Genomic DNA, 12,596 nt, shown 5'->3' with positions numbered 1-12,596 from the left:
TTATGTTCATATTCCACTTCAAGGCAAGAATGGCACAAAATATTTTTGAAAATTTTCCATTAATAGGATTGAAATAGCCATGCTATGATAGCATACTCCTATAATTCCAGCTAATAGAAGGCTTAGGCTGGTGAATTTCCTGAGCTCAGGAATTCTGGTCAAGTATCTATATACTAAGCTTGCCTAGGGAGGGGAAAACTGCCTGCGTTCAAAGCAGAGGAAAAATTTACTTTCCATAATGACCAGCAGTGGGATTGGGCCTATAAAGAGTTCCTGTATTTCCAGCCTGAACAAGATAGATCAATTCTCATTAAAAAAAAAAAAAGGAGAGGAAGGGGAGGAGAGGGCAACAGAGGGAAGAGATATGTTTCAATTATTCAGAAAATTAATTGGTGTGAAATAACTTATTTATAATACTGTCAGGTAATACTTTAATATTTCTTATTTAAGTAGATTTCTAATTGGCAAATGGATCACATTTTAAAATAACTTCATTATTCTCAAATTGAAGCTAATTTTAGGAATATGTAATCAATAGAAATGTTGAAAAAGTACTATAGTAAAACTGAATTCAATAATAATTTTACCTAAATGGCATCATTAAGAAAATAAAGGATATAAAGTGATAGACTGAGATTATTAATGCCTCAAATCTCAAAGACAAAAAGAGCTAGCTTATGACAACTGGGAAAATGATATGTTCTCATATAATCCTAAGGTTCTTTTTTTTCCTCCTTAAATTCTGTACCTTTGACAAATTCTGGAGAGGCCAGTATGGAAACTCCCTCTATTAAAGCAGATCAGCAACTACTTTGAAACTTGTCTCAGAGAATTGTCTGAGGATACTAAGAAGTTAAGTTGTTTGCCCATGATCATACAACAAGCATGTCAGGCATTTCTTTCCCACTCTAAAGCCAGTCCTCCATTCACAAGTGCTGTACTGCTTCTCTTTTCTTAAGTCACCAAATTCTAAAGAGTAGCTGGCAAAACAGAAGAATGTGGCCATTAGACTGAATTAGAAACCTTATCTAGAATTTCAGTTTGATCACTGAAGATCCCTGGGAAAGTAATTTATCAATTATGTACTTAGAGATTCCCCCTAATTACTTCCCTATCTTTTTTACTACCTTTCTCTCTTCCTCCCAGTGTGAATTTCCCAAATTTCATTTCTTAGCCCTCTGATTTTCTTTCTCTCAAATGCCTTCTTTTCTTCCCAATAGCTTAGTCACTTTCAGCATCCACTAATGCTCTTCAGATGAAGGATCCTTGGACGTAGAGACATGATCTCCACTATATTATCTTATGCCTATTGTATATTTCCACTTGGATGTCCTATTGTAAACTAAGTTGAATATGTCCAAACTAAATTTTTCACCTCCCAAACATCTCCCTTTTTCTTTTTCCCTATCTCTAACACTGAAACAAGCCTTCTCCAAAAGTCACTCAAGACTCAACATCAAAAAAGAGATTTAACATACAACTGGACTACAGATATAGAGCTCAAAGGAAGCTTGGAATTCATACAGTCCACCTTCCTCTTCTGAAAGATGAGGAAGTTATATCACAAAAGAGATAGGCAAAGTTGCCCAAGATCATACATAGGACAAATGGCAAAAGTAGGATTTGAACCTAGACTCCAAAGCCAATGCTCTTTCCAAATCTGGGAGTTAGAAAAGATCTCAAAGGTCATCAAATATACCCATATCTGAGCTCTCTGGCTGGCTGAGGCCTACTGGTTATACCTCTTTCTAGATACCTAATTTTTAAGTCATCATTGAAAGAGTTGAAAAAATAAAGGAGTAATGTTCTAAATTATAATTAATACACATAAAAATATGACTGGAGATCTAATATCCATATGTATTCAACTCTACTCATTACTGACATACTACCCAGTGTGGAAAGTTACATGCTTCTGTAATTTTTTTTATCTGCTAACAACTTTAAGCTGTCAATTATGAATTATGTAAAATACTTTATTATCTACTCTGTACCCCTTATATTACACATCTTTGATAACAACTCCTGTTTGCTATGGAAAACACCTGGCAAGAGCAGGAGATAGCATTAAAAGAATTAAGTATTTTCATAAGAGGAATTTAATTTAGTTAAGGTAACAATAAATCAATAATGAAAGGATCCATTATTTCATTCACTGACATAAACTATCCATTGGTACAGACTGCAATGACTTGGCATGACAAAGCTTAAATTAAATGTTAAATTAACATCATCATCTAATAGCTAACTTTATGATAATAGAGCTCTTCAAATTAAAATAAGTTTGTCTTCAAACAGAACATGATCCATCTCCAAAGTATAATTCCTGGATAGGCCTTGATATTTAGAGCTGACAATGATCTTAAGAGATAACCTAGTCTAAATACCTCATTAAAAATGAGGAAATAATGGACAAGAGATGTTAGGTGACTTGCTGAAGGTCATATAGATGGCAAGAATCCATGAGAAGAACCAAGATCTGAACCTAGTACTCTTTTTTTACTGTACCTTCCTCTGGAAGTGTAACTGACTACTACTACAAAAAAATTAAAACCTGATTCTTAGTTCATTACATAAAAGAAACATTTATTTTAGATGTAGTAAAAAAAGTCTTCAAAATTTTCATGTAATGAATAAAAATTTCCTTCTTGAAGGATATTTACTATAAAAATGAAGATAAAAAACTACTTTATTTCCTCTAATTAGTACAGTGTAGATAGAGTGCTGAGGCTGGTGTCAGGAAGACACGAGTTCAAATAAGCTTCAGACATTTCTTAGTTCTATAATTCTGGGCAAGTCACTTAACTTCTCTATTTTTCACTGTTAAGTGGGGATAACAACAGTACCTACCTCGCAGGGTTATTATAAGGATTAAATGAGTTAATATTTGTAAAAAAGTACTTACCATAGTACCTGGCACATAATAGGCCCTATATAATTGTGTATTCCTTTCCCTTTCTTCTATACTATCCCTCCTTTATTCCCCCACAACCCAAAAAAGGACACATCTAAAAAGGGCAGTATTTAACATGATGGGCCTTTTGGTCTATGTTTTTGTAATCAATTAGAAGAATGATTTTAAGACCAAAGTGCTATAAAAACTTTGCTAAATGAATTATAAATTTCCCACCTAGTCTACTATTAAAGACTAAACTTATTAACAAAATTAATTTAGTTTAACACTAACCTAAATGAAGCTAAGGGTTCGCGGAATTCCACGTGGTTATTCTTCTTCACATTGCTCTCTAAGGTAGTGACTCGAAGAGGACTTCGAGAGGATTTTTCTTTTCGTGACTTGGATATCTTGTTGGATGGAGCAATACCCAAACAATCCTCTAAATATCTACCATCTGAAGAAAAAGAAAATTATGAAGTTATAATATTTACATAATATAAATAACCCTATATTGGTTAGAATTCAAGAAAATAATATTCTTTAGCAGTTTTAGGTCACTAGTTAGTATCTCTAGCAGATTGTTAGAGGCTCTAAGTAAATGAAAAACATTCAGAACAAATCATTACACTAATTAATATACAAAAGAACTTCTCGGCAAACCAGATATTTAACAAAATTATATCTATAATATTCCCTTTTTGCCACTGATTGTTTGGGAGATTTCTCAGAATCTGGGAAACATGGAAAATTTGAGAGAAACCAATCTAGTCAATTATTCTTCAAAGTCTGCAAACATATGAGACTGGATGAAATACTCTATATTGAAGTCTAGGTTATAGATCAAGAAAGTATAGAACAAAATACTTAAAAATAACAGACAAGAGGAGCCAGCAGAAAATTCATATCTTATCAAGCTAACACAATCTGTTAGATTTTTTCACAATTTTCATTTCTGATACAAATCTAACTGTAAGAACTTCTGTTTAATTTACTTGATGACAAAATACTTGTGGATTTCAAATCCACCATAAAAAGGGAATGCCTAAAAGTGAAATCAAATTCAATGGTGCAAAAGTTCCAATCAGAACTATCAAAACTGTCATCTCCCTTCAAAATTTTTTAACTACTATTGAGTTAATTAATTAACTATTTACTTTATTTTTTATTAATTAACTATTAACTATTGAGTCGACCAAAGAGAATTTTTAAAAGCTCAATATTGATGGAATATCCAAAGAAAATAAACATAAAAGTCTATGAAAAAAAACTGTTTGAAATAAAATGAACTTCAAAAGCTTACACTAATTATCCATGTTACCTTTAGAACAAGATTTTTTTTATACATACCTTTCCTACTTATTTTCCTGGTAGCATTAGCAGAAGATTTCTTGGTATCCATGATAGAATCAAACACAGCTGTGCTGGTAGGGGTTACTTCTAATTTGTTCTCAATGTGCCTCAGCTAAGGTTTCAGACAAAACCAAATTACTTTTTAAAATAGTATAAGTTTGCATATTTTAAACTACATAGAATAATAATAATAATAGTAATAAGCATTAATAACCTCAAGGCTTGCATGGCACTCAGTCACAGCTTTCCATAGAGTATAGAGTGCAAAGAAAAACTGTTACAATATAAAATTTTAAATTATATTTTGTTTCAGATAAGAGAATCAAATTATAGAGCATTAAAATTTGGGGAGGGTGGAGAATAACACTTAATATGCCAAAGACTTTTTGCTTTTTTTTGTGGGGTGGGGGTTTCAAACTTTTTATTGTTGTTTTTTTTTTAAACCAGAAACAATGTGAAATGGTATGGTATACATTATAATGATATTCTATGTGATACATTCCACAAGCAGTCATGAGAAAAAATTTATTCTACAAGAGTTTATGACTATACAATCATGGTTTCTTTCTGTGGATGTCTCTACATAGTTGTCAATTAAGACATCACTTATGAAATGAAATTTTAAGTTTCACAGATATAATAAAATGTGAATAAACCTTTTTTACATTATCAACATTTTGAGGCATTTTCAAAACAGTTAAAAGTATATAAAGCATATAAATTATAGTATTATTTTATGATCCTGGAGTTTGAGGCAAAGAAAATGCCTATATTGTAGACTTAAATAAATGTTAAAATAAGAGGACTAAACTATATTCACAAAACATTTGATTTGATCCTATTTATCCAAAGAATATAGACTTTATCATGGGAGTTCAGCATAAAGCCTGTTTTCACTGCCTGATTTAAAACAAAGAAAGGTCTGAACAGAAAAATATTCAGACAGTAATTACTTGTGAAATTTTGAAATCAAATAAGGTATTAGCTAAAATAACACTGCTAGATAAAAGTGAGGAGATGCTTATAGCTTATTAAAAGTACAAATTTCCCTAAATAAAACTTACACTGAAGAAATGAATTTCCACTCAGGTGAAGGCTATGAATTTGCCAAATGTGGACTACTACACTCAACAAGAGATTGAATAGAGTTTGGTTACTCATTCTTCTGTGGGGTTAAGAAAAAGGGAGTTTTCTGTTGTGAAGAAAGTTATCTTCTGACAGCAATTTACAGGCCACTGAAGGAAATGCTCTTCCCTCACATCCCCTTCAATTTATCATCTATTCTGTTCTCTCCTTAGCCTCTACAACTACTCCCTATATCCTTAAATCTTCGATAGTCATTTAAATTCAAATGTGAAAATATGCAAAAACACAAAAAATTAATTTATGCACTTTTATATGAATATTAAAGGATAACCTCCTATAGATCGCAATAAAGAACATTTATAATTAAAATTATTTAGGTTACAAAATCTCTTATGTAAAATTGTGATTCCCATAATACAACACACAAAAAATTACATTATAACAGAAAACTGAAAAAAATTAATACTTACAGCAGCCTTAGTCTGAGAAAGTGTATCCCATGATGTCATTGTATCTGCTGAATAAAAACAGTAGACACAGATTTTTTTTACTTACATAAAATATTTTTTTAATTTTAACATTAAAAACAAATCTTCCACAAAGTTCTATTTTGATAGCTCACTATGACACCAGGGTGAGTTTGAGTTCCCTAAGGTTATGCCACTAGTGAAAAGGCTCTGACAAAATTGGTCATGCTGGAAACTTCTGAGTACAGTTGCAGCAACAGATGTCTACTTTCTGAGGACCAGTCTTGCTAAAAAGGGAAAGGTTTGACACTAAAATCCTGAACAGTTAGTAATGAATTCTTCTGCAACAGCAATCCATGAAACAAAAAAAAATTATAAAAAGGTCCTTGGTAATATGCAACCAGCCCTCTTGAGCTTCAGAAGTGATGATAAAATGGAAAAAGTAGCAACAAAGGGTACTAAGAGCCATATAGTTTTCAGACTAAATATAAATTTGGGAGGTACTGTGGTACAGTGGGAAAAGTGCTGGATTTGGAGTCAGAGGATATAGATTTAAATCCTAGATCTACGACTTCCTGCTAGCCACTTAATCTCAATAAAATTTGATCTTCCTCATTTGTACGATGAGAAGTCAACCTAGATAACCTCAAAGGTCCCTCTATAATAAGCATTTAGAAAAATGCCTCCATGAAAATAATTCCAACTAAAAATGAAATTTGTTTCAGAGGATGAAAAGCATAGAAATTCCTATGAAGTTGGTAAAATCTTTCAAATTAAATCCAGTTATTCTTTGCCTATGAAGAAATTGGGAAGTAAGCAAGTATGTAAGCAAAAAGAGTCTTATTAGTCTGGAGGGAGGAGAGGGAATGATTATAATAAAACAATCTCTAGAGCTGGTTAGGATAGGAGAAGACAACATGCACACAGAGGATGGAAACAAAAGAATAAGAATAAAAAAATATGAGCAAGCAGTTCTCAAGGGAAGAAATCTGAGTTATCAATAGTGATATGAAAAAATGTTTCAAATCACCAATAATTAAAGAAAAGCAAATTAAATCAACATCTTATTTTTCAAAGTATTTGGAACTAAATCTTGTGAATGCCCAATAACTAATGTTCACTTTGTAGAAAAGATGAGTAAATCTCCCTCTCTCCTTTCAAAGTAAATGTGAGGAGCTGTGAGTATAAAACAATGCATCTGCTATCAGTTGTGACTGAAGTACTGTGCTTGATATGGTTTTACAGTTTTTTACCTGTGCTTTGTTACACAACTTTGTTCAAGTCTCATTAGGTGGGATATTGGAGAGGGCATATGTGGAAATTCTGACTTACATATAAGATTCTCAATTGCTTCTAGGCTAAAATACATTTGGCATATAAAGCTCTACCACAAATTCCTTTTGAGTCTGATGTCAATTTACCCCCATTGCTAATACATATAAGTTGATTACTATTCTTAAAATCTCAGAATCGTAAGGACTGCAGTGAGTCTTATAAGGTATCTAGTTCTTAATGCATCCCTTCCACTTCACGAAGAAATCTCCTCCATAAAAATTCCTGATAGACATGAGTCTTTTTTAAAAAACACTTCTAGTATACTTCACCTCACAAGGCATCCCACTCATCTAATTGTTAGAATTCTCTTTATATTGACCCAAACAAGGTAAAATGCTATCATATATTAAATAAGGTTAATACTTAAGACTAATTACTTATATTAAAACTTAAGGTCTAAACAAGATATTAAGTTTAGTAAGAAAAAGAACACTAAATCCATACCTCGAACAGTTTCCTTGTTATGAAGATTCCTGGGGTTTGGTAAAGGCACCTCTTTTGACTTGCCACTCCACATTTCTCCAATTTACCTAAAATAACAAAAGATGCATACATTTGCAGATAAAACTATGATAAAAATAAGTAAAAAATCAACTGATTCCCAAACAATGTTATCTTGGTTTTCATTCATGTCAGAAAAGAGACTGTTATTTATAAAAGACTTCTGCACCTTTAGGTGTCATGGATAACTAAAAGTCCTTTTAAAGAAAAAAATGTTATTAAAAAGTAGTGCCTAAAGTCAGTATATGGTCTAATGGTTATTGTGAATGAGAACAGCATGAGCTGTTGATATTGACAAATAAAACTAGATAGTTTGATGATTACAGGCATTATCTTTTTATTAACTCATCAGTATGGGCAACATGTTGCATCTCTCTAGGAGCATATAAGCATTCCTTGGGAGCAGTGATTATTTTTCACTTGTAGTTCTAGAATCGAGAAATAGTTCCTTGAACACACACAGTAGCCACTTAATAAAGGCTTGTTGGATAGGCCTGATAACCTGATCAAGCAGAAAGGTGCTAAAGAGGTAACTAGGTGGCTCAGTGGCAGTGATTCCCAAAGTGGGCGCTACTGCCCCCTGGTAGGTGCTGCAGCGATCCAGGAGAGAGGTGATGGACACAGGTGCATTTATCTTTCCTATTTAATTGCTATTAAAATTTTTTAAAAATTAATTTCCAGGGGGCTAAGTAATATTTTTTCTGGAAAGGGGAGAGTAGGCCAAAAAAGTTTGGGAACCACTGGGATACAGCCAGGACTGTGGACAGGAAGTGCTAGTATCCGACACTTTCATGTGGCCTTGAGCAAGTCACTTAACCCCAATAGCCTAGCCCTTAGCACTCTCCTGCCTTGGAACCAATAATGCATATAGATTCTAAGACAGAAAGTAAGGATTTTAAAAATAAAAGAAAGGTGCTAGAACTTGCTGGACTACAATCTTCATACTCTTACATTCATTAAATAATTTCCCCATTTATAAACCTCAGTTTACTCACTATAAAACAGCACTATTGAGAACTGCATAAGCTACCTCACAATAGGAAAGATTGAGGAAAGCACTGTGTAATTTTTCAAGTGTCACATGAGTTGGTTTTGTGCATTAAACACATTTTCCAAAGCCAGCAAATGGCAGAGCTCTGACTCCAACTCAAGTCTTCTTTACACTGTTATCATACAGCATCAACTCTAAAGTACATTATTAAGTTCAAGGTTTAAAGGTCAAGGAGAAAACAATAAAAAAGATAAACCACTGGCCAATTTGATTTAAAGAAGAAAACCAAATTAACAGGATCAAAAATGAAAAGGGTGAATTCACCACCAATGAAGAGGAAATTAATACAATTATTGGGAGCTATTTTGCCCAATTATATACCAATAAATCTAATAATCTAAGCAAAATAGATGAATGTTTACAAAAACATAAACTGCCCAGATTAACAGAGATATTCTTAAATAACTCCATCTCAGAAAAAGAATATTTTACCTATTTTATTTTTTTTAAACTTTTTTTAAACCCTTAATTTCTCTGTATTGGCTCCTAGGTGGAAGAGTGATAAGGGTGGGCAATGGAGGTCAAGTGATTTGCCCAGGGTCACACAGCTGGGAAGTGTCTGAGGCCGGATTTGAACTTAGGACCTCTCGTCTCTAGGTCTGACTCTCAATCCACTGAGCTACCCGGTTGCCCCTAGTAAAAGAATATTTTAAAGCCGTCAGTGAACTCCCCAAGAACAAATCTCCAGGGCCAGGTCAATTCACAAGTGAATTCAACCACTTAGAGAACAATTAATTTCAATACTATATAAACTATTTGGGGAAATGGAGGAGAAAGAATCCTACCAAACTGCTTTTATGCCACAAATAAAGTACTGATACCTAAGCCAGGAAAAGCAAAAACAGAGAAAAAAAACTATAGAACAATTTCCCTAAATGAACAGTGATGAAAAATAAAATAAAATAAAATAAAATAAAATAAAATAAAATAAAATAAAATAACCCAAAACCCTAGCAGAGAGACTACAGCAATACACAAGAATCATTTACTAAATCAAGTAGGATTTATACCAGGAATGCAAAGCTGTTTCAATATTTGAAAAACTATCAGCATAACTGACCATATCAATAACAAAACCAATAGAAATCATGATTATCACAATAGAAGCAAAAGAAGTTTTTTAAAAAATATAACATCCATTCCTATTAAAGACATTGGAAAGAAAGGGCAGCTAAGTTGCTCCTCAGACAATTCCTAGCTGTTTGATCCTAGGCAAATCACTAATCCACAATGTCCTATCCCTTACCATTCTTCTGCCTTGGAACAAATACTTGGTGTGTTAATTATACAACTTAGTATTGATTTCTACCTAAAAGAACCAAATACACTGGAAAGAAAAGGAGTAAATGGAGCATTATCACCTCTATATTCAATATTGTTCTAGAAATGTTCTAGAAATAGATATGTATTGTTATGTTCTAGAAATAGCAATGGCAATAAAAGAATAAAAAGAAAATGAAGGAATCAGAATAGGCAATGAGGAAAAAACTATCACTCTTCATAGACAATATGATGGTATACTTAGAGAATTCCAGAGAACCAACTAAAAAACTAATTGAAATAATGAACTTTAGCAAAGTTGTTGGATATAAAATAAATCCATACAAATCATTAGCATTTCTACATATTACCAGAGAAAGAACTGTGGGAATAGAAATGCAGAAGAAAAACATATGACTGATCGCATGGTTCAATGGGGATATGATTGGGGATGTTGGCTTTAAATGATCACTCTATTGTGTAGATTAAAATTAATATTCAATAACTAAGTATTATATTTTATAAAATTTTATCAATAATAAACTAACATTAAAAACTAAAGTGAAAAAGGTGCTAAACTAACTCCAGCTATACTTACGAAGAAGAGAGGAAGAAGGAGCTTATAAAACAATAACATGACCAAGCAAACGTGGAGGAGCAGGAGAGATTAAAGGGAATTTGGGAAAATACTAAGGGACTTCTGGGGGATGAAGTACAAAGGCTCAAAATCTCCATTTATATAATTGCAAATATTAATAGTATGGAAATAGGTTTTGAACAATGATACATGAAACTCTCCCCCCCAAAAAAGATGGGAATACAGAGGCCATCAAGTCCACCTCATACATATCATCTATAATGACCCTTATAAGCACCCATCCAAGTTTTGGTTGAAAACCTCTGAGAACCATTAACTCCTAAAGCCATCCATCACACTTTTGGATAGCTCTAATTATAAGGATTTCTTTTTTCTAAAATGAAACAAATATTCCTCTCTATAACTTCCATCCATAGCTCCTATTCTCTTCCCTCCAGCTCAATGCATTATCACAATTCTACTCCTGAGAAGTTATATTAAAATCAAATTGTTTCATTTAGATTTTTTTAAAAACAAGTTTTTAAATACACTAGAGTGTTACTATTTAAAGGATTACTATGAATCAAAATAATATGAGCCAAAATAGGCATGCTTGCAAAAGGTGTACACCAACGTTACATAAATAGAAGAGGAAATGGTGAAGTTTTTACAAATATTCCTGTTTGTGGGATGCTGACAAATAATGCAGATTTTTGAACATGTTTAACTTGATGTATGTGCCATGGGACAATAAATTAACAATAATTAGTAAGCAGCTGCAAGGTACTATCCTAAGCATTGAAAATACAAAGAAAAATGGAAAACAAGTGAAGTTGTCCTTTATGTAGCTAGAAATGAATGTGAAGATCAGCAACGAAGTATTTGGGAATCATATTCATGTAGGTAATAAATGAAGCTATGAGAGAAACTGATAAACAGGGATAAGTATAAGTGATCCAGTGAAATCCAGGGTAGAAAATTTTACTTTTCAAGAGAGAAAGACATGGTCTTTGCAACAACTAATAGTCTTAGAAAGCTGCCTAGATCCTAGAGCACCGAAGGAGTTAACTGACTTCCCAAAAGTCACAGAGGCAATATGTGTCAGACGGGGCACTGGAAGCTAAGTCTTTCTCACTTGGAGATCTACTCTATTCACCATTCCATGCTGCATCTAAAGATGAGTAATGAGATACAAATAATATCACTGTCAAAATCTTTTAGTCTTTGAACAACTAAATACAAATCAATCATTCAACGAGTATTCACTGAAAGTCCCTCTTTTTGCAAAGTATTTGTTGAGTATACTGCCTGTTTTCAGATGAAGAAATCAAAATTATCAATAATCATATGAAAAAGTTATCTCAATCCCTCCTGATTAGAGAAATGCAAATTAAAACAACTCTGAGATAACACTTCACAACTAGCAGACTGGCCAATATGGCAGCAAAGAAAAGTGATAATTGTTGGAGAAGACGTGGCAAAAGTGGGACACTAATGCATTGCTGGTGGAGTTGTGAATTGGTCCAATCATTCTGGAGGGCAATTTGGAACTATGGTCATAGGGCTTTAAATGAAAGCCAACTCTTTGATCCAGTCATACCACTGCTGGGTTTGCACACCAAAGACATAATAAGGAAAAATATTTGTACAAAAATATTTATAGACGCACTCTTTGTGGTGACAAAAAATTAGAAAATGAGGGGGTGTTCATCAATTGAGGAATGGCTAAACAAATTGTGGTATCTGATGATAATGGAATACTGTTGTGCTGTAAGGAATAATGAACTGGAGGATTTCTATGTGAACTGGAAAGACCTCCAGGAATTTATGCAGAGCGAAAGGAGCAGAACCAGGAGAACGTTGTACACAGAGACTGAAATATTGTGGCACAATCGAATGTAAAAGTTGTTGCTCTACTAGCAACAATGCAATGAGACTGAGGACAATCCAGAGGAATTTGTAAGAAAGAATGCATCCACATCCAGAGAAAGATCTGTCAGAGTAAAAATACAGAAGAAAAACATAGGATCAATCATGTGGTTCAATGGGGATTGATTGGGGTTTGGGCGTTAA

General features: G+C 33.1%; 1 protein-coding gene across 1 annotated transcript in view; it reads right to left on the bottom strand.

Moving 5' to 3' along the window:
• The window catches only part of CEP350 (centrosomal protein 350), a 187,389-nt gene that overhangs the window by 131,957 nt on the left and 42,836 nt on the right, over positions 1–12,596 (bottom strand). The window contains exons 2-5 of the mRNA XM_044673549.1: positions 7,579–7,664; positions 5,803–5,849; positions 4,244–4,358; positions 3,184–3,350 (exon numbers count right to left, since the gene is read on the bottom strand). Coding sequence (XP_044529484.1) covers positions 3,184–3,350; positions 4,244–4,358; positions 5,803–5,849; positions 7,579–7,651 — 402 coding nt within the window. The 5' untranslated portion in view covers positions 7,652–7,664. The remainder of the gene's footprint in view (positions 1–3,183; positions 3,351–4,243; positions 4,359–5,802; positions 5,850–7,578; positions 7,665–12,596) is intronic.

The sequence above is a fragment of the Gracilinanus agilis genome, chromosome 4, assembly GCF_016433145.1.
Source record: "Gracilinanus agilis isolate LMUSP501 chromosome 4, AgileGrace, whole genome shotgun sequence".
NCBI classification, from domain to species: Eukaryota; Metazoa; Chordata; class Mammalia; order Didelphimorphia; family Didelphidae; genus Gracilinanus; species Gracilinanus agilis.
The sequence above is the reverse complement of the archived record's forward strand: the minus strand, read 5'-3'. Positions and strand labels throughout refer to the sequence as shown.